This window comes from Calonectris borealis, chromosome 26, assembly GCF_964195595.1.
Source record: "Calonectris borealis chromosome 26, bCalBor7.hap1.2, whole genome shotgun sequence".
Lineage (NCBI taxonomy): Eukaryota > Metazoa > Chordata > Aves > Procellariiformes > Procellariidae > Calonectris > Calonectris borealis.
Genome location: NC_134337.1, coordinates 6,533,227 through 6,554,946, shown reverse-complemented (window position 1 = coordinate 6,554,946; position 21,720 = coordinate 6,533,227). Strand labels below are relative to the sequence as shown.

General features: G+C 49.2%; 1 protein-coding gene across 2 annotated transcripts; it reads left to right on the top strand.

Annotated features, from left to right (window-relative positions):
* The first annotated feature begins 7,230 nt into the window (after nucleotides 1-7,230).
* CD34 (CD34 molecule) lies at nucleotides 7,231-21,288 on the top strand. Of its 2 annotated transcripts, none has more exons than XM_075173945.1 (8): nucleotides 7,231-7,432; nucleotides 12,609-12,743; nucleotides 13,211-13,500; nucleotides 13,604-13,681; nucleotides 16,134-16,281; nucleotides 16,600-16,640; nucleotides 17,386-17,550; nucleotides 19,294-21,288. In XM_075173945.1, the coding sequence occupies exons 1-8, from the start codon at nucleotides 7,354-7,356 to the stop codon at nucleotides 19,483-19,485; spliced, it is 1,128 nt and encodes a 375-aa protein (XP_075030046.1). In that variant the 5' UTR covers nucleotides 7,231-7,353; the 3' UTR covers nucleotides 19,486-21,288. The 2 variants fall into 2 exon arrangements, with proteins under 2 accessions (XP_075030046.1, XP_075030045.1); XM_075173944.1 differs by having other exon boundaries at nucleotides 7,271-7,432; nucleotides 13,574-13,681; nucleotides 19,294-21,287.
* Nucleotides 21,289-21,720: the final 432 nt, after the last annotated feature.

Here is a 21,720-nt window from a genome sequence, read left to right as displayed (position 1 = left end):
GCCCCGCGCTGCGGCTCCGCATCCTCCTCCCGCCGCGCCCGGGCCCGGCCGGCGGACCCCGAGCGCCCCCCCAAGCCGCCGCCCTCGCCGGCCGCTGCTGGGCCGGTCCCTCAGCTCAGCCGAGCAGAGGCGATGCTCTGCAGGAGCCAGTCACGTCTCCAGCAATCACTTACCGTGCGCGGCGCGCTCTGTATGAACCTGGAATGAACCAGGCAACCCATTAGGCGGCTGTGTTTAAAGTCTATTTGCAAATACGACAAAATAAAAATATAAAAACAGCCAATAGGACAAATTTCTTCACCAAAAGGGTTGTCAAGCACTGGAACAGGTTGCCCAGGGAAGTGGTTGGATCACCATCCTTGGAGGTATTTAAAAGACGTGTAGATGTGGTGCTTAGGGACATGGTTTAGTGGTGGACTTGGCAGTGCTAGGTTAACGGTGGGACTTGATGATCTTAAAGGTCTTTTCCAACCTAAACGATTCTATGATTCTATAATTTCATTACATTTAAAATGAATAGTATTGCAAATAGCATTTATTTGGAATTAAAGTTCAAATTAAGCATCTTATATATCTCACTTGGTGTATTAACAAGATGGACTTGCTGCAGTCCTGGTGATGGATGGAAAGCCCAAGCAATGAATCCAGCTTGCATGTTGATATGACATCCATAAATGGGAGAAATAAATTGCAATCAGCAGTCTGCAGATCTGGATGGAGAAGCTAATCTTTGTACTAAATTACGAGACTTATGCTTTAATGATTTTTATTGGTGTCTTGTGGTGCTGCTGTTTATTATAGTTAAGTACTTTGGACGGTGCAGCGATGAAAAGCAGTCAATAAAATCAGCCAGGTTAATGAGACTCTGATACAGTCCGAAAGTAGTGATGGATAGTAACAGGAATATGACTAGTTCGTCTCTGTCCCCTCCTGTTCGTTTTCTTGTATTGCTGCAGCTGCTTGTCATTCTTTGTATAGTCAAACAAATGTGCACATTTCCAGAAAGACAAAAAACCAGCCCTTGAGGATATCTCACCACTTCAACGCACCAGCAGTAGCCATCCAAAATCACACTGCTGTGTGTTCGACTGCAGATAGAAGTGATACAGCCGCATCCTACAGAGGTGTGTAATTGGTTATTTGCTCTTTCTGAGGCATTATCATGACTTTAGCGAGAGCCAGTTCCCTCTCACTGACAAAAGCACTATTCGAAAGAGTTCTCAGCTAGGTGTCAGTGCTGCGGCTGGCTTTTCTTGTTCACCCTGATGCGAGCTGGGAGGCTCCCTAGCTCTGGCCCTTCTCCCGTGAAGGGAAGGCGCGATGCGCTGGTGCTGCAGAGCTCTCTGACATCGCTGTCTCTGTCCGGTCAGTGGTGAGATATCATCTCCATGGATCTCGTTCTTTCCGTCACAAAGCCAGGAGGAATTACTTTCAAAGACAACAAAGGTTTTTATTTAGCACTTGTGCTGGGGCAGTTGGAGTGGTTTCCTGCCTGCGGTGTTCAATGTGCTGCAAACTGTTTCCAGGTCACACCAGCAGCTCCGGCCGAGCATCTTCTGGCTCTTTGCCCATCCTGTGCCCGTTTCTTTCTTCACATTAGGCCCCTGTTCTTGCAACTTAGAAAAGTACTGCTTTTTGTAGGCTTCTGGTTTTGCCGATTCTTGCCTTGTTTTTCAAGGCAATTCCTTCTGACTCGTTCAACCTCCGGTATTGCTGCGGAAAATATGCATCTGGGGAACAGTTTCATGGAAAAATGCCTAAGTGACTTGATTTACATTGTAGCCTGCCCCTTAAAACTAGATTAAAACCCTAGTAATATCCCACAAAGTGCTGAACAGACAGAAGGTAGTAAATGAGCACAGCCTTGATTAGATTTGAACCAACAATCTTGAAGTAAAAGTTTAAGGCATAAAACTGTTCAGCAATCTATCCACCATATGGTTTGCTTGAATGTAGTCATGTGTGTGCTTCATATCTGCTTTATTATTTGAAGATATTGATTTTAGTGGCATAATCATACTAAGCCATTTGTTTTAATATACCACTTTTATTAGCAGTATGTTATAGTTGCAACAACCATGCATTTTTTTTAAGATTTCCAAAAGCTTTTTAAAATAAAATATATGATCTACAGATCAGAAGTCTGATATTCTTGGGTTTTTTCAGCTATGTCTGAGGAATGACTCTGCTGAGTGTAAATGAATAAGCAGTAGCTGTGCGAGGGGGTAATAAACAGCAAGGAAGCAGTTGCAAGGATTATGAAGAGGCAAGACTTTGCCCAAGTTAAAAAAAAAATATATATTTGGTCTTTAATTCTGAGAACTATATTTAAACAAGATTTAGAGAAAGAATACAAACACCTAGATAAACGGTGGTGTAGAAAGGCAGCGTTCTTTCATATATGATGGTTATTAAAGGCTCTGTGCACTCAGTTTGGAAGTAAATTTAAGAGCCCAGACAAGTTGCGTACTTCTTGCTGAAGCAGGAGGTTTTCCTTTGAGATTACAAAGAAGGGAGGAGAGGGGGAACCTTCATTTCAAGTTGTAGGTAAGGGTGAGGTGAAGGGGCAAGAGAGATCTCGTCCAGCACCCTCCTGTACCGGAGGGCAGCGTGCCCGCGGCACACGCAGGGAGGTTTCTTCAGGGGTGAGTGGCTCTTCCAGGGCTGGAAGAAGCAGATGGCTTTGGAGAAGGTCTGATGTAGGAATTGGGGCAGTAATCTCTCCAGAACAGCCTTCGCACAAAGGATGCCTTGATGGGAGTCTCAGGATGTAGTTTCTGAAACATTAATAAAGGAAGCATTTCCTGCCCCGAGTTACAATATAAATATAATAACGTGCAAAACCAAACACAATAAAACAAATAGATGACAAGTTCTTAAGGAAATCGCGATAAGGATGATAATACTAGGGAAGCTTTTGAGCTCTTTGCCCTTTCTTAGATGAATCACAATCAGTTCGTTCCTCAGAGCTGTCTGCTCGGAGCAGAGAGCTTGTGTCCTGCGTTAGCAGTGGACAGGAGTTCCCCTTGCTCAGCCCCACTCAGGATTTGGTCCTGTGCCTCCTGTTAACACAAAGGAGATGTTGTCCCAACAGCATCTTGGAAGAAGGAGAAATAACCCAAGCTTCACTCAAATACCATTTTATTTGCAGCTTCCTGCTCTGCTCTGGTTGTCCTGCCCCGTACAGGGCAGGGATGCTCGTACCGCTCCCGAAAGCTGGACCTCCCGCAGCAGTTCTGCGGAGGCCTGAGCGCAGTGGATGTGGGAGATGGGCTGGAATTTCTAGAAAGCGTTGGTCTCTCTGGGAAGTGGTGCAGTTTGGTTGCTAAGGCTGGGGATTGAGACGCAAAAGGTTTGGCTTTGGGGGTTTACTTGTGGTGTGGCGTTGCTCCAAGCCCTTCCACGTGCCTCTCTTCTCACCCGGGAGGTGGGAGTGCTGTAAAGCATTAATACTCGCTCGCTTTCGATTTAAGTGGGAAAGTTATTAAAATGCTTTGAAACTCTTGAATGGCAATGGATAGGTGAGTGTAAGGTTTGATTTATTTGATGGGATTTTGCACAGAAATAGTCCTCTAACGTTGCACATCCTCTGGGTCAGCAGAGCTGGTGTCTTGGGAGGATGGTGGGGATCTAATTATTTCATCTGTCCAAAATAGCAACTTTTAAGAGGTGGGGAAATGACTACACCAAAACTATTGTATGCCATCTGCCTGCTAAAATACTTATAGAAAACATGTTTCCTGGCATATAACTTCCTAGCCATATGTCTATTTCATCATTCACAATTAAATTAAATCACCCTTAAATACTTGGACAAATTCCCAGTCTATGTGAACAAGCCTTCATCACTGTGCTGTTTGAAATTTGGACACTTGATCCTGTAAATGTTCAGTTGAAATTGGTTCAGCCATTGTTAACCTTATACAGCTGATACAGACTGCTTCGAGATAATTCAAGTGCATGTTTCTTATTTTGGTCTTTAAATTTTTAACTGTAAAAATTTGTTAGGGGTCTGAAAGGAGGAAATAATTCTACACTATGCGTCTGCAACGTGCTCAAGTCACTTTAAATGGAGAGTCATAGCAATGAGAAAAGGTGTTCTCTTCCGCTCATTGAAAAAACAGACAGAAATAACTCAAGAGCCTGTTCACAGCTGGATACTCTGAATGTTCGGAATATGCCTGGAGGTGTGTACGCACATACACACCCCCCCGCAACCGACGAGCTTGCCCACTTCACAGCATCTCTGAAGCATGACTGCGAATGGCCATCAGACGACAAAGCCCGACCCACCCGGGTTAGGCTGGGTCAGCCTTGTTTAAGCCCCGCGCTGGCGGTGCTGTGCCGGAGGCAGGCAGGGTCCCACTGCCACCGCCCCCTGCCACGCGTCCCCCGACAGGGAGCACGGCGATGCCGCTGCGGAACGGCTGAGGCTCAAAAAGCAGAGTGGTTGGATGGGTGGAAACATCTCTAGGTCTCTCTTCTAAAATCCTCTGAAGACAGTGCTTTCAATTAAAGGATAATCTTAATAAGTAACTGATTTCAGGGTTTTTGGTTCCTCACTTGAGGATATGTTAGATTTACCTGTTGTGCCATGCTTAGCCGAGCCACTAGCCTAAAATGAGTTTTAAGGCATGGTCTGACATACTGACATAGTGCACACAGTGGACATAAGTATTAATGAAACCCTACATCTTTGACACCAGGAATGTCATTTAAATGCAGCCGACTTCCGCTGGAAACCAAACCCGCGAGCTTCCCGTGCTCGGTGTCTGGCAGACCCGCTCATCGTCTATTTTTAGTCCAACTCTCTATTTTTAGTCTGTTTTTGAAAGGTGGAATAAAACTGGCAGCCAAACCCGGATGATTCTGTGGGTTTCTTTCATTCAGGAGCCCGGAGCGGCGCTGGAGGAGAATGACAGGAAACCTGGCCGGGGGGAGGGGAGAGCCCCCTGCGCGGGCAGGGCAGGCAGGAAGGGGCTGGGGGCGCGGGGGGACTGGCCGCTGGCGGGGACCCACCACGGGGCTGCACCGGTTCATGGGCCAGAGCTCCCTCCGACCCCCGTGCAAACAAGGGACTTGGCACGAGCTGGTTTGTTTTATTCTTTTCCTACAGTTCACTTGTTTTCAGTACGGAAATAAAATTTCTAAGCATTTCTAAGATTTTTGCCTTCACTGTGCAAGAGTGGTCCGGAGCCCTGTCCTGCCAGAGGTAGCTCGGCAGCTTTTCCTGGTGCTTTTCAGTGTGATGGGATGTTGGTCCTCACCAGACAGTCTCTGTCTTCCTAGTGGCTGATACTTTGAAATTTCAACTTTTTATTTTTAGTTGTGTTATTCAACCCACATTCTCACTTTAATAGGAAAAAAAATCTGTTATTTAAATAGGACCTTTGTCTCACTCTACTTTTCTCATTTCATCTTTTGAATGTATTCTCTAAACTGATACGCATCCAAACCTGTGCTTGTACCGAGTCGTGCGTTTCCCAATGTGTGTGTGTGTGTGTTTGAGAGAGGAAAACAGAGAAAATGTTTGGTGGGAGCTGCTGGAGCCAGCCAGGCTGTCCCCACGCTCAGGTTCTATACTGTGTTGTAGATCATATTTTACCAGGATATTTTGGGCTTTAATAGAGCTGTATAGCTCTGTCATTCAGTAATAGATTACTGAACATAATAGAAATCTTTATATAGATGTTGGAGCACATTTCTTAGCTACAGATGTTTCCTTCCAAGAGACATTTTCCTATCACAGAATCACAGAATGGTTTTGGTTGGAAGGGACATTTAAACATCACCTCGTCCAACCCCTGTCCTAAGCTAAAAGCAAAAGCTACTGGAATTTTGTCATAGCAATAAATGTGTATACTGGAAATGCTATTTGGGGATTTCTTTGTACATAATACTACCCTATCTTCTTTTCTGTCTTTTAGTCCTTTTGCTGACCGTAGCCATATGACTGTAGAATGGGGGTATCCACAAAAAAATACTACATTGAGCAACTGCTTCATTGTCCTTCCCGCCATAGCTATTTTCCTGGCCACTTCATTTTTTATTTCCTGCTAGCAATGACTCCTTTAGTGACCACATCATTTAGCTGTAAAAGAAAAGGAAGAATTCGGACTTAACTAGAGTTTAGTTTCCCAAATGATCACATCTTTTTTTTTTATCCCCAAAGGCCAGAATGATTACTGTTGCCTTTGATGTCCCCAGACATGAAAATCAAGAAATGGAAACACCAAAGTATTTTTAAAATCTTCTTTTTTTTTTTTTTTTTTTTTATATCAATGCTTTTGGAGATACTCATGTTTCTTTAAGGCCGTGTTAGGATGCAGTGACTCAGCCCCGTTTGCTGCCCGCTGCAGAGCATCCCTCGTCCTGCCGGCTCCAGAGCTGGTCCCACGCGCGCCTGCGGTGCAGCCACTGGAAAACCGGAGAGCCAAGGGCCAACCATTTCCACTTGGTAAAGTTCAGCCTGGTAATAAAACTGAAGTCAGTATTTCTACTGTTTTTAATGTTTCTATAATGCGTTATTAATGGAAATGAGCTCCAGGAAGTTATTTATTAGTCTCAAGTCCCTCTTCTGCTCCAGGTTTTATGCAGAAGTTTTTGCCTGTGGGTTTTTCTCTCCCCCAGACCTTCTCTGAACCATTTCATTCGTGCTCTCTGTTTGACCGAAGTCAATTTAGTGAAGCTAATGGAGTTACTTCTCTTCAGGTCAGTGACGATTTCGCATCCTTGAGTTCCTTGCTTAATTTGCTGAGAAAATTTCAGGTTCTAAAGACAGTCTTCAGAGTTCCCCCCTTTCCACGGCACTGGCCACAGCGCAGCCCTGGGACCGTGCACGGGGCTCGCCGGCGGTGGCTGGTCCTGGGGTTTCTCCACTTCTCTGCTCTCATCAGGTTGTGTTTACTTTGCTTTGAGGGAAGTTTAGCAGCAGGCTCCGCTCTAATCCTTCCTTCCAGCTGGAGCACGTTGTTTCCCTGCCTTCACTTGAACGGGAAAGCAAGCAGCTCTCAGGAAGGAGTTAAGCCCAGCGAGGCTTTGGGATCCTTTGCTGGGGAGAGGGTTGCTCTTTTGTTTGTTTTGAAGCGCTGGCAGGAAAGTGGGGAGGAGAAAATTACCTAAGTGATAGTGAGGTTGCCATGAACTATATAAAACTCTGAAATCAAATCGGAGAAACTCCACCTCGCAGTCTTGAACCATAAGCACAACCCCTGACGAGAAACCCACCCCACAACCGAGTGATCTCAAAGGCTTGAACTCAAACCAAGCTACATGAGCTCAGAGCTGCTGCAGGACTGAAAATCCAAGAGCTGTCACAGCCAGATCCAGTTTTAGTGGGAGCTGCGAGCAGGAATGCTGTTCTTGGGAAGTTTAAAAATAATGAAGTGGAGGCAGCTTTTCTGGATTGCGTTCTGTGTTGTGGAGTTGTCTGGTGAGTATTGACTGCAGCAACTACCAGGGTCACCAGCACCGAGCAGCGCGAGGCTGGTGCATGGGGCAACTTCTTTATAACTTCTGGAACAGCAGCTTGGGGGGATGCATTTTAATGAGTGTTTAGCGGGGACTGCAATTTCACACAAAGAACACTGCAGTGACGTTTTACAGAACAGCACTGCATCGGGCATCCTGGCCACCACATTCACAGCGATGTGCTGCAAACAGAAAGTGCTGCTGGTTTGAAAAGGAGAGAGATCGGGATATAAGAGCTCCCAATAATACTACAGATAACACAAGGGGATGTAAATGCAGCATGCAAAGCTGGGAAGTGCAGCCACAATTCAAGTCGTTTCTCAGTCTGCATTGGTGTAAAGTAGCCTTACTTTTGTTTTGTGGTAGAAACTAAACATTTTCTGAAAATCAAATGAATCTCCATAAATATTAAAATCTCCTATTCTGGCTCTTCAAATATTCATCATCTGAAACAGTGAGTAATAATACAGAGATTTTCTCTAGGTAGTACTTTTTAAAGGGTTATATTTTAGCGAAATATTATCATTTCTGTCCCAAACCCAACAACCATAAAGTAATAAAAAGGGACTAAAGAAAGAGAAGCAGCACTCTGTGTGCTGCAGAGTGTGCTGGGACAGGAGCCAGGAACCTGCGGGTGTCTCCTCAAATTTAATTTTTCCTTACTCACATGAATGTGAGCGACTAGATCTATTGAAAGAATTTGCTGTACTTTGTTCTTCTGTTTCACGGTGCTCCTTTCATGCTCCCTTTGCTGCCAAGGTATATTGCTCACCCGAGCCGTTGTGCCTGACCCTCCAGTCTATGTTAATTTTACAAGAAGGAAAAAAAAAACAATTTTATTTGAGAGAAATAAAATTCAGGACTGTCTGGTTGAGCTGAAGTGAGCACCGAGCGAGGGTGTAAGACAAAAGTGTTTACCTGAAACGCAAACCCAGAGTTCCTTCTAGTACAAAGCAAAAGTGATACAAAAGTGATAAAAAGCTTTGCCTTTGTAAAGACAAAGCTACTGGGCGACAGGGGGTTTAGTGCTGCAAAATGTCATTCCTTTTGCCGGCACAGCCAATGCTCCCCATTTCTGCAGGATGTTACGGTGCTTTATTAGCACCTGCGGGAAAGTAGAGGAGGTTTATGTCTGTTCAATGGAACTGCCGTGCAGAGCAGAGGAAAACTAGAGAGCCCGTCCTTGGGGCTCTGAGTGCTCTTCATCTCTTTGGGGAGTCCAAGTGAATTAAGTGAAGGTTTCAGTTTGCATCTCCCGATGGAAATCCCAATTCTGGGGCATTTGTGCTCCGGTTGGCTCCTGGCAGCGCTGATGAGGGTGGGACGACCAGCCTCCAGCTGCCCCTGGCACAGCTTCAGCTAAAGCCACGTGTTTAATGGGGGGAAACACCCCTGTGCCACGCTGGGCCAGGTGCAGGTCTTCTACAAATGCCACGTGTGGACGCGGCGTGGGGAGGATGGAGGCTGGGTACCGACTAGCTGCTATCTGTGGTCTGACTCCAGAGCAACGAGCAGCCTCGTCCAGCCTCGCAGGGCGTGAATTGCACGTGAAATGCGCGGTTCTGGGGTTTGCCTGATCCTTTGGGGAACCGCTGAGTTGGAATGAGTGTGGGAGAACTCTACGCTTGTCCCTGGTGCGCAGAGCGGGCTGATGTTCCAGGGCTGCTCGAGAACCCTCCGCCCGCGCAGTGGCGTGATGCTGCGAGCAGTTTGCGGTGGCAAAACTGGGTATTGATAAACCACGTGCAGAGCTGTCCTGTGCTTGTCTCAAAACTTACGTGGAAAAGAGTGTATATATTCTATTTGTTCCTAATACAAACACGTTCTTTTTTTTACATTTTTTATTTTTCTGTTATATATCTTTTTTTACTCATCTCTGCCAAACTTGATTTTTAAAGAAAATCTCTTTCCTTGTCATTTTAAAGCATTCTTTCTTTCCTTCATTCCTTTCGCAAGACCTAGAAGAGCTCTAAAAATCAGGGGAAGGAAAAAGGAGCTTTAAAACTCACAGCCACTTGAGTTTATCGTCCTTTAGAGGGCTGCACATCGTAACTGCGCCAGCCAGGAGCAACCTCGGTGCCAGGGAAGGCGCCGGGCTCCCGAGCAGCGCCGGGAGAGGCCCCGAGCCCAAGGAACCCTTGCTCCAGCAGCTGGGGTTCGGCGGGGCAGCTCGGGGGGCTCCCCGCACCCCCTGCCCTGCGCGCCCTGCGTGACTGCGGCCCCACACCCATATCCTGTCTGGGAGAAGGAAAAGGGGGAGGGAAGGGATTTTTATCAGATATTTCCAGAGGGAAGAGGGCTCCACCCGCTTGAATTCCTGCCACATGGCTGAGAGCAGTAAAACTGGAAAGGCGTGAGTAACGCCGGCTGGAGCCCTCGGAGGAGCTGCTGCGGGAAGCCTGGGCTGGCCGCCGCTTCACAGCTCCCGGCTCCCCTGGTTTCCTCACCCTCCTCACCCTCCTCTTCCGCAGCCGCTGGTACCAGCGGTACCACGGTGCCGGCTCACCTGCGGCGCTTTGCCGGAGCTCGGCCGCAGCCCTGCTGGTCACCGGCTGAGCTTGGACAAACACTTCGTTAAACTCGCAGACGAGTTGGAGAAACGATCCTGGCACAGGCTTTCTGTGTCAGAGCACTGAAGTAGGCACCCAGGTAGCAAAAGGTTTACCGAAAGGTTTACCGAGAGATGCGTGTATCAGCCGGTATCAGCACAGGGGTGCGGTCGCTGCCTGGGAACCCCCTGTGGGTTGCACCTTCCACCTTGCAGGGATGGAGGTGCAGGGGGGAAACCCCCGTGTTTGATTTGCTGCGGGTGCAGAGTAGGGCACAAATTATGGAAACTTTTCTCCTGTTTCCTGAGCCTTTGCCACTGCGGAGTTTTGCCTTCTGTGGTCCTGGTTTAGTGCTCAGGGATGAGTGTTGGACCAAGTCAGTTACTTTAACATTTATATTGTTGCTTTTTTAAATTTTATTTGAGCTGAAGTACTTCCTAAGCCCCATTATTAAAATATCTTCAAAAATCAGAGGCATTTACTTTTTAAAAGCTAGGTAAGTAAATACAATAGGTACTGTGAAGCACAGTTTTCTTTCACTTATCTGCACGCTTTTGCTCCTGCATGTGCTAGCACCACCAGGTGAAGATTTCTCTGAGGTTAATAAATGGCTTGGCTTAAAGTCTCAAACCCTTAATACTAACAAATTGACAAAGTTTAGCAAAGCTAGTAAAAATGTATGGTGCAATAAATGACCCACTTTAGGTGAGCACCATGTGGATTATCCAGCTCACATCTGGATCATTATTTATCTCATCAGTCCTAAGGTTTCAAAAAACTTAGCCATGTTTTTTATAAAAGTGCCTGCATACACTACAACAAAGGGAAGAAAAAGAAATACTATGTGACAAGTCTTCTCACAAATTACACTGAGCAATAATCCAGGCTTCAATTTATGAGATTCAGTGGTGAAAAGACTTTGATTAGAAATACCTCTGGTGCTTTGCGAACATCTGGAATAGCTCAAAGGTGCTTGGGTGGCTGTGGCACTTGGGGAGGTCAAGTCCAGGCGCTACATTGTTCTAGTGATGTAAAGTTTCCTGCAAATGTTCATGCAAACACAAAGCTGTATGCAAAGCGTGGATTTAACTTTGTGCTACTCATTATTCTGGGCACGCAGTCATGCCTCCTGCTTTTGATTTGTTAAAATTCATCAGAAAAACCTGGTGATTTAACCAGTTGGAACTGAATTGTCTTGGAGAGAAGAAACTTCTCCCTTAAACAAAAGCGGTGCCAGAACCTAAATCCCAGCTCCAGACACCTGCGCCGAGCCCTCGGCAGGGCCCCCGCCCCCCCCACCCCGGTGCTCCCGCGCCCAGAGCAGCTGCAGCCTGGCTGGGCCGGGCCGGGCCGGGACGGGATGGGATGGGATGGGATGCGCCAGCACGGGTGGCCCTGCGGGGCCGGGCTGAGGCGCGCCCCCCCCTCAGCACCCTCCGGTACAACCACCCACCGGCTGCAGGAACAGCCGAGCAGCTCTGCCTGCTCTCACCCATTGCCAAAATGAGCTGCGGTGATCTCCGTCTTTGCTTTCATAAACTGTCCAGGTTCTCTGGACCCGATCCAGCAAAGTACGAACACCCCAACTCTGAAAAATTCCTGCCAGGACAATATGCAGTGCACAATAGATAAATGCACGTTTAACTGGCAGTGGATGCGTTCAGCCCAGCCGCTGCCCTAATGCTGGCGCTGGGCGGCTGATCAGGACCTGTCAGTGCTGCTCCATCCTGAAGGGCTGTTTGGAAGGATGAAGTAACTCTTCTTGGAGCTCGGGCTCCCCTGGGCAGAAATACAAATGAAAGAACGTATTTTGTATGATTTTCTCTGTAGTGTCTGGATAAGAATCTTAAACAGCAACAGCCCTGGAGTAGAGACTGAAGCTGTTCGTAAAAAGTGGAAATAGATCTTAAGAATAGAAAAGGTTAAGAAATGGGAAGAAATGTGTTTTCACTGACTTGTATCGTTCATTTCAGAAGGAAAAGCTGAAAGTGTCATCTTTGTAACATACCAGGAAGCAATATATAAACTTTAAGTTAGAATGGCAAACCATTCTCCAAACATTCAGTTTTACCTCCAAAGATGTTTTTGCTCATGAGTCAGAGCTGATCCCAAGCCAATGGGAATGTTTCTATTTACTTTGAGACTGTGCCTGCAACGCAAATCCAACTTATTTTTCCTGAGGCGCACAAGTGATCTCTTCCAAGACCTGAGTCTTTCCTCCAAGGACTATAAACCCAAACTACTATGAAATCCAGCTTTGTGCAGAGCTTTGTGCATCCCTCGGTAAGCCCGAGGATCAGGCAGGATGAGGGCAGCGACGAGCCCGTCCTCCTCCAGCGCTGCCCAAGAGCCCAGGAGCCTCTGCAAGGGCTGCACCGAAGTTTGGTACCCACCCAGCCGAAATGTTTAGTCTCTGAGCTTCTCCCGAGTGAGCTCTAAGGCAGCCTGCCATTTTGGGGCAAGAAGAAAGCGAATTTGTGAAAGCAGCTAACGCCTCCCTGCCCTGCCCGCAGGGACCCTCGGGGCAGGCTGGGGCTCGGGGCTGGGGCGGGGGGGACAGCAGCCCCTAACACCTTCCTCTGCCTCCAGGCAAAGCTTCTGGGAGCCCAAAAGACACCCCCACACCCACGGCCCCAGCCACGGAACCGAAAGGCACCAGCAGCGCGGCAGCCACCAGAGCCCCCGGAGCCCCCAGCAGTGCCGAGCCGACACCAGAGACGTCCGGTAATCGCTCCCCTCGCTCCCCTGTGACTCCTGGTAGCATTTGCATTAATAATCAGATTTATTAACTGCACAGGCTTGCCCTAAGAAACGGCTGTGAAGCAGGGACCCTTGCACAGATGTAGGGTGCCTTTCCCTTATGCTCTTTGAAATCAGTACAGCTTCTGGAAGCCTCTGGGTCAAGGGGGAGGCGAGGGCGATGCAGGGGAGGTCGGGCAATGGCATCCTTGCTGTGGTGCAGCGTGTGCCCAGGAAATTAGCCCATTGTAAACAGATTAGGAAGCGCATGTAACAATTAGGTAACTGAAGCAAGTCTAATGCGCGTTTCTTATACGGCCAATAACACGTTCTGGTACCGCTGGCTATGACAAATCAATATTGTACTTCAGTCATCGCAATGCCACGCACTGATTTTAGAGGACTTAAGCTTTCTCATGTACCCTTTTCATTGCATTTCTTCAAAACCAAAGCTGCGGCCGGGTCCCTGGCAGCCAGCCCCACCTCCCCCGGGCTCAGCAGCAAGCAGACGAGCCCGCAGCCCAGCCAAGCCCCCACCCAGCCGCTGGGCAGCCCCTCGGAGCCAGACCAAGAGCACACGAGCCGAGGGATCCCCACAACCCAGAGCCCAGTGACTCAACCCAGCATGACGGCAGAAACCCTGGGGTCCACGCCGGCTGTGACGAGCTCTCCTGCCACCTCGGGGCATCCTCGCGTCTCGGCTGCCACCACGCCACCGCACACAGGCAGCACCAGCCCAAAGGTGAGGATGGGGCTGGGGACCGCAGGCTGTGGGACCGCGAGGAGGCTGGACTTGTCTCACAACCCCCCGACAGTTCACCACCACTGTGGTTTTTCCCTTCCAGCCCATCACGTGCCACAATGTCAAAGAAGTGAGTGACACTGGAGCCATCTGCTTGCAGCTCAACGAGTCCAACACTTGTGTGAGTTGCAGCCCGGGGTGGCCACGTGTCTCCAAGGGGGGGACGTGCAGGAGGAGGGGGGCTGCAAGCAAACAGCCGAGGGCAGGTTCCTGCAGCGCTTTCAGGCTTGCAGCGATGGGGTCACCCACCGTACCTGGGGGGTCCGTTTGGGGTGGGAGCTCACACCGTTATCCCGGGGGCACAGCATTTGAGCTGTGCCAAACTGACAGAGGTGGGGATGATCACAGCAGTCCCAGGAGGATCCCAAAGGGACAATCACAGCGGTCCCAGGGGAAATGCCACCTCCTGGTTGCATAAAACCTCCTTTTTCATGATTAAGCCCTGGAGTCAGTTTAGCTTCTAAACGTGCCACCATGTTTAACAGGAAATTGCCTTTGTTCTTCTTCTTCCTCTTCCCTGTTGGGAAGGCGATCGCCTTTTTTTGTCTTGCCAACTGTCCTAGGAAAGAAAACAGGGTAGCTGAAGAAAAACGGGTAGCAGATCAGTGTCCCCATCTGCACCGACTCCTAAGGGAATCCCAGGCTCTCTGTAACTGCCCTTGGCCTTGTGCACCAAAACTGAAGCACTTATAAAAACAGAAGAGGGTCCAGCTGAGACACTATTGTGGGTGGGAGGAAAGAAACCCTTCACGCAGGAGGTACAACCTGCAACAGGGGGCAGATGGTGCTGGATCTTGTGGGACAGCAGGTTTTGCAATGCCCTGGGTATAAAGTGGCAATGATTAATTTTACTTCTGCTTGTCAGCCATAGTGCCACCACTTAGGATGAGTGAATTCTTACTTGGCTTTTCTCTGCAAATTGGCGATTAAATGGCATTTAGACTTGCTCCTGTTTACAGGGACTGCCCTTTAGCAGGAATTCACATGGGAACTCCTCCGGGAGCGAGGGATTCTGATCACAGATGCCATCTAGTGGGCAACGGCACCTCCCGGGCACAGGGTTCATACACATTATGCATGCATTACATACCTGCTCACACAGAAATGGATGCATATATAACATACAGAACATCCTAGAGAGTTGTATCTAATTGCACGCCCTCCTAACCCTCCCTCCGTGTGAAACGAGTCACACTGCCCCACTTCCACCTCTCACCCCGCAGCAGACCTCTGCCATGCCTCCGCCTCAACTAATCATCGAGTGGGAAAAACCAGCTCAGGCTCAGCAGCTGCTGAACCTGGGAACCAGATAAGAGCGTCTGCGAGGAGAGCAGATAGGAGGGACCGTGCCGTGTCTCGCTTTCCTCCTGGCCTTTCCCAAAGCAAATGAGCAATAAGCTGGCACCCAGTGCTGCTAATTGCAAAGGGAAATTCTGACACTCCGATGAGTTCTTTCCACAGCAGAAAAAGGAAAATACACACTTGGGTCTCTTGTTCCATCTTGGCCTTTCTCACCCCAAGCCAAGCTCTATAGAAACAGCTGAAAGTGATTTGTTTGTTATTCTCCCATGGATAAGTTTCTGCATTTTTGTATGCTAAGAGGATGTGGTGATCCGAGCACAATACTGAGGCAATCTTAAGGCAAAGAGAGGACGGCACTGAGCTGCCCGGCTCTGCGCAACACTGCAAGACGAGAGGGTTTTCTCCCCTTTTGCAGCCCCACGTTGGTGGGCACCTCCCCGGGAGCGAGTGGAGGGGCAGGACGGGGATTCAGCTGGAGCCCATCTCTGACTCGAGGGGGTGGGCACGGCCACAGCTCAGATGATCTCCCCAGCTGGGAGGATATTAGGGAAGCTGATAACACCTTTTAGCAACTCTGGGCTCTGTCTCCAAGCCTGCCTGTGGCTGAAAATAGACCCGAGGAGAAAGCCTATCCTGTCTGATACAGAAATTGGCCTGCAGAAGGGAAAGGCTGCAGCTCCTCACTCCTCTTCCTCTTCCACCCAAGAGTCAGTTCAGCTCTAAAATGTGAGAAATTTGTATTTTTTTGCCTAGCCTTTGATCAGCAACCTAGCAAAAACATTGAAGACATTTCCTAAACAGGAAGGCTCAATGCTTCTTTGTTATTTCCCTCCTTTCCCAGCCCCTGCCTGGGACTCTGAAACAATAGGGCTCTTCAGGCGGCTGTTTCAGTCCAGAAACTAAAGGACTTGCCATGCAATTCAGATCCTAAATTAGCTTTGTTTAAATGCCATTTGCAAGAGTTGCTAATAATATCTTCGTTTAATTTATTCTCATTAAGTTAAGAAACAAGAAATAAGCATCTCCATTTTCTAGGTGTTGGTACTGGGGCTCATAGCAGCGGTGAAATGGGAGGTGAAGGTCTGACGCCCAGCCCAGCACCCTTTGTCACTTCTTGTTGCTTCTGCTCAGCGTCGCCCAGCACAGATAGATAGGCCACCAAAACACAAAGGGTGAATGCACAACACCACCAGTAGTAGCATCAGCACAGCTGAGATGGAGAATTAGTCGGTGTGGTTGGTTCAATGGCTGTTTGTTTGAAAATTTTGCAGAAACATTTTTTAGAGATGAAGGGATCGGACTTATGGAGTGCAATATGTGAAGAGAGCACCCACCGCGTTCCCTCCCCCTGCCAGATTCAACTGGCTAAGTCTGAGGTGGACCGTGACTGTATGCTGCTCATCCTCGTCGGTGAGAGAGGTCAGTTGAGCTAATTCCTTTGGCTGTCATTGATACCGCTGGATAATGACCTCAATGTGGGCTATGGGAGAGGGGACTGTTCGTGGGGAGAGGCTGTGGAACACAAATCCTCAGTTACAGCCTGGAGGAGACTTCTCTCTGCAACTACCGCTCTTCCTTCTGGGCTCTTGCTAGATCCGCGGAGCCAGGGCATTGCCTCCAGAGCAGCGATGGGGCTCACAGCTCCTCCGTGTTCAGCAATGGTCAGGCTCTTCAATGCTGACATTAGCTGCAGCGTGACCCTCTATAACGTGCCTCTCCTGTTTTTAAACCTTGCAGATCCTGCTACGGATGTGCTCCAGGAGTCTCACTGGGAAAAGGTAAATTCCTTGAGCAAATTCAGCTGGAAAAAATGGATGGCCTGAGTGGCTGGAGAAAGGAGATTTTTTAGACAGTCAGCTGAGGCTGGGGCAGACGGCTGGGACCTGACCCTGCCTCCGTCTCAGAGGCATTTGTTGAGCATTGGCACGTGAGATGGTTGGAGCCTCCACCAGACGTGCAGCGGGGCAGCGGTGCACCGTAAGAGCACTAATACCACCACTGAAGGCAGAAATGCTTGAAATAGTTACCGTAAAATTTGGTAGTATTTTCTTAAAAAAGGCCCAGATCCCCACAATAACTCTTAGGATGTAATTGGCACTCTGCTTCTTCAAGGTACCACGCTGACATTAATTAATTCCTCCTCCCAACACTCCAGTGAGGCTGCCGTCGGCTTGTAAAGCTGAGCTCCAGGTGCCCATATAAATGGCAGCCAAGAGAGCTGCAACAGCAGCGCTCCGAGAGCTTTCAGCCGCGCAGATGTGCGCCCGGAATCTCAGGGCCTGAGCGCTCTTGTCCAAGGGAGAAAATTTCCCTCTGCCACAGAAGACACTGGGATGGAAATGAGACCATGAGAGCTCACAGGGCCAGTGCAAAGCTCAGGAGCTTGGGTAGCAAAGCCCAGCTTTGTTTACGTGAAGTTTAACAAGGGGGTGAAGAGCAGCATTGTTTTAAGCCTGGTGCCTGTTCAGCAGATGCACATGTTTCCTGTTTGTCAGACTCCCGGCTCTTTGGTCTTTTTTCCAGTTTGGAATAAAATCCCTTAAACGGGGGAGCGTGAGGAACCACCAGGACTTTTCTCAGAAGACCCTGATCGCCTTGGTCACATCTGGACTCATGCTGGCGTTCCTGGGCTTGGCGGGATATTTCCTGATGAAGCGGCGGAGCTGGAGCCCCGCGGGAGAGAGGCTGGTCAGTGCTTACAGGTGGCAGAACGGCCGGTAACGGGGAGCCCGGCGGCGCGGGCAGTGCCGGAGCGGTGGGGGGTGCTGGGGGGGAGAGGAGGGGCTGCTCCGCACCCTGCGGCTCGGTACCCCCAGCCTGTGTGTGTGTCCCCAGGTCGACGGGACGGCTCGGCTGGCACGCGGGGTCAGCCTGGGCAAGGCGAAGGGCAGGAGCAGGGAGGCCAGACCGTATGGGGTGAAGGGAAACCTCTCTTGCCTTCTAAAATTAACTCTTAGCTGATTGCTCCTGTGGGAAATCCGCCCCTTTCTCGCTCGTACTTCTAGGTCTAACACTTATTTTTGCTCAGCAGTAAGAACTCAGCCAGCAAGACCCCTCCAGAGACACCGAAACCTTATGAATTTGTCATTAAAAGTGACACACTTTAACTTTCCATTCGCTGCATTTGAGTTATATGTCTGTCTTGTACCGATGCTGTAATAAAGGCTATTTCTCCCCTCACTTAACAAGCGATGGTAATAAACTATATCAAGAAAGAAAGAGAAAGAAATTTCCTATTTCCATTTTCCTCTTTCCAGGCAGGCTGACCATGGAGGACTCTTCCCTACCAGTGACTTTCGGGGACGTGAGCCCTCTGTAAAGTGAGGACGGGCCATGCTTTTCCCCCATCGCTACTCATGAGCACGTGAACAGTCGTGTCCTGGGAAGCCATTAGGCTATTTCACTGCCAGAAAGGACGCTCTCAAAACATGCAGATGGGAAGTCAAGTGCATGTGTTAGAGGCAGGGACATTGCAGCTGGGGCTCTCGAGCCCGCTGCCTCTGGGTACCATCTCCTGGATGCTGGCAGCAGGTGAAAGGCGATGTAAACGCGTGGCTGGGAGCTGCCCATGTAAATGCGTGGCAGCGTCAATCCAGTTTCCAGGTGAGGTGTGTCCAGCACACCCATCTTGCTGCCACGGACAAGGGTGTCAGCAAAGGGGCCGAGCGAAACAACGGGGCAGGCGGGAAGCTGCCCCTGCCGTGCGTGCTGGGTGCTGCTGAGCAAACAAGGAGCGGGGCTATCTGCTACCAGCCGGCAATCGCCACCCGCAGCCCAGGACCACCAGCGCCCACTGCATTGCTACCAGACCTGCCACGGTGCGACATGTGGGGAGTTACCGTGCTGGGGGACGGAGGCAGCTCTGCTATTGCTCTGGATCCTCCAGAGGCATCTGCTCCTTGCAGCAAAAGTGGTAACAAGCCACGCAGCATGTCTTTGCATTTGCTGGGGTGCAGTCCTGCACTTCTGCTAGCACCTTGCTGCGAGCTGTATAATTATTTACAGGCTGAAAGAAAGGACAGGGAAAGAAGAAGAGGCAATTTCCATAGCTTTCATTCAATGGTGCTTCTTACTTGGCTGAAGTGGAAAGCAGAGGTGGTCTGTCACGGGGTAGCTTTGCAAACCCAAGGTAGGGTCAGCTCCAAAACCTGGTTATGAGAAAACAACAAAACCTGACAGCTTCTCTTTTCAGGTCCAGGAGAAAAAAATGCAGTTCCTGGCTGGTTTTCTTGCTTCATCTTGCCACGGCATGGTTCAGGCCCTCTGTTCCCCTTCTTGTCAGCGAGAGCAGGTTCCCATGCCTGCAGTTGTTTGTACCTCCTGTCCAGGAAGCGCAGGCAGCCAGCCAAGCCGCTGCCTGCAATCAAAGCCGGTTGCTGTCAGCCCTTTCCCTTCCCTAACTCTGCCTTTTTTATTTATGTATCTGTTTAGGCTGAAGACCCATATTACACGGAAAATGGTAGCCAGGGAAACACGATGTTGATGATGCCCCCCCAAGAGCAACCGGAGCTGCAGGAGAAGCCAAACCTCAACGGTGGGACTCAGGAGAACGGGACTGGCCAAGCGTCCTCCAAAAACGGCCACTCAGCCAGGCAGCACAGCCCCGCCGACACCGAAATGTGAACCGGGCGAAGTGCATCCTTAGCGCGAACTAAGAGGGGAGCAGAGAGAAAAGGGAGGGCAAGAGTTTTCTATGGACAGTTAGGGAATTGCAGACCTTTTTTTTACTATTATTATTTCTGTGAAGAACTTCAAAATCAGTCTAAAGCACATTAAGCGCCAGAGCTGCCAAAGACCTGCTTCTCTGCCTCCTCCTGCTTCTCCCGTTGACCACACAAGACACTTTTTCGCAGCTGTTCTCTGCTTTTGTTGTTAGAAGAACATAATGAGAAACGCAAGTGCCCTTAGCCCTGAGCAGCTTTTAAGCAGAGGCAGACTGAAGCTACAGAAGCCTTGAGCCAGGCTGCAAACAGCCAAAATTTTTGGTGGCAGTGTGTTAGGCTGATTAAAATAGTTAAATTGGGATTTCAGTGACAAAAACCTCTCAGGTTTCAGATAATTTTGGTTAACAGAGTTGTTTTTTATCTCATCTTTATGTTTAAGTGCAGGATTTCTTCCTCTTTTAAGAACATCAGGCATTTTACTCCCCTTTTGTGCTTTATGTCTTCTTTACTATTTCCTACTCCAGCAGCATTTGCTGAAGCTCTGTGTAAAACTTTCCATGTGGAATTGAAGGTTTAAATGTGAATAGACCTCAAACTTCTTTCTTTTTTAATCCTACCAGTAGACAGGCAGTTGTTTTAGAGTAAAATCTTCCCCGGTCTCTTCATGTCAGGGACTGGAGACGGCGTTTGACGAGGCAGAGCCAGCAACAACCACTCGAGTGAGATGGGGAACATTCGATAGGGCTGCGGGGGGCTCTGGTGGTCCCATCGCCCTCCCTCCCGACACGGGGGTAGTGCCTAGGGTAGGACTTTGGGAATAAAAGGTGCCAAAGGGCTCCCCGTGGGATGAGTGCTAGACAGAAACCCGGCCCCATGATGGGTGTTCTTCCCTCTGCATCAGCAGTGGGTACATGAACAAAAAGAAGTCTTTTCGCTTTGGTAAGTGAAGGCCAGCATCAAAATCCCAACAGTGGCAGCAGGTCCTACCTAGCTCTGCACTCATCCTGCTCCCCAGGCAAGCGGTGCTGCAAGCCGCATCACCGAGGCTGAGCTACGTGCAGCTCGGTGAGAGCCAGGGACCAGGGCAGGTCTGAGCTCGGTCCCGAGCAAGTGCAGCTCGTCTGTAGGGAGCCGAAGGCGTTGTCGTGCAAGCCCGGTGTTGATGGTGCAAGACCACGAGAGGCTGCAGTTCAGACCAGAATCTCTCTGGCACCAGCAGCGACTGCCACATCCAAAATAAGGGCAAAAATGGCCCTTGAAGCTGATCTACCCTCTCGATAGTGAATTTATCACAACCCTTTCTCAGTGCTGAACACCTGAGGGGAAGGCTTTATTTTTCTTGGTACAGCGCTTAAAGGAATGACAGCAACGTCCATCCTTTTCTGGGGCTGTGTGCATGGGTGCAAGAGTCATTTAAACACAGTTTAAAACGTTTCAGGGTTTGTTTGTTTTGGTGTGACTTGCTACTCCCAAATCTCATTGTAAATAATCCCAGCTGAAAAAAATTGAGTATTAAAAATCAGCTTCTCTGTTGTGTCCTTGGAACAACAGTGTGTTTATCCCACCGGGATGCGTGGCTCTGGCTGCGCTGTGTGCCAGCGCGATGAGAGGACAACGCCTCGCGGAGAGGTTGTTTCCCAGCAGAAATGCTATGACTAAAGGCTGTGGCTTGTTCTCTGCACATTTTCCCTGTCTTTCAACAAACTCGTTTGCAGGACAAGTGACGTACATCACGTTATTAAACCTCGTTTGTTTGATTTGCTGATGTGTAAGATGCCCAGCTAATTCCTGGATAAATAAATGAGACTCCAGTCTCATGGGGTGATCTGCAGGGCTGGGGTCTGACCTGACATCGGGGGGGGGGTGTGTGTGCACGCGCACATATGAAGATGAAGAGGAAGATGAAGGCTTCCTCACTCTGCACTGTGCAATAACCAGCAATGGTTCCTGCCAAGAGAATTTGCAGGGCGATGCACGGCAGTCCTTTAGCTCCTGTTCTTGCGGAGATGCTCGAGCTCCACTGAAAGCAGGAGGTTTGGGGCTGGGTATCTTTACTGACCCGGCCCCCTCCTCTCTGGGATGCCCGACCCTGCCCAGTGCTTGTTTCCCAGGCATGGGCTCACGGACACAGGCACACCGGGTACTTCTAGAAGTACTAGAAGCCACCGCTGCCAGGTTTGTTGTAGTTCGGGGT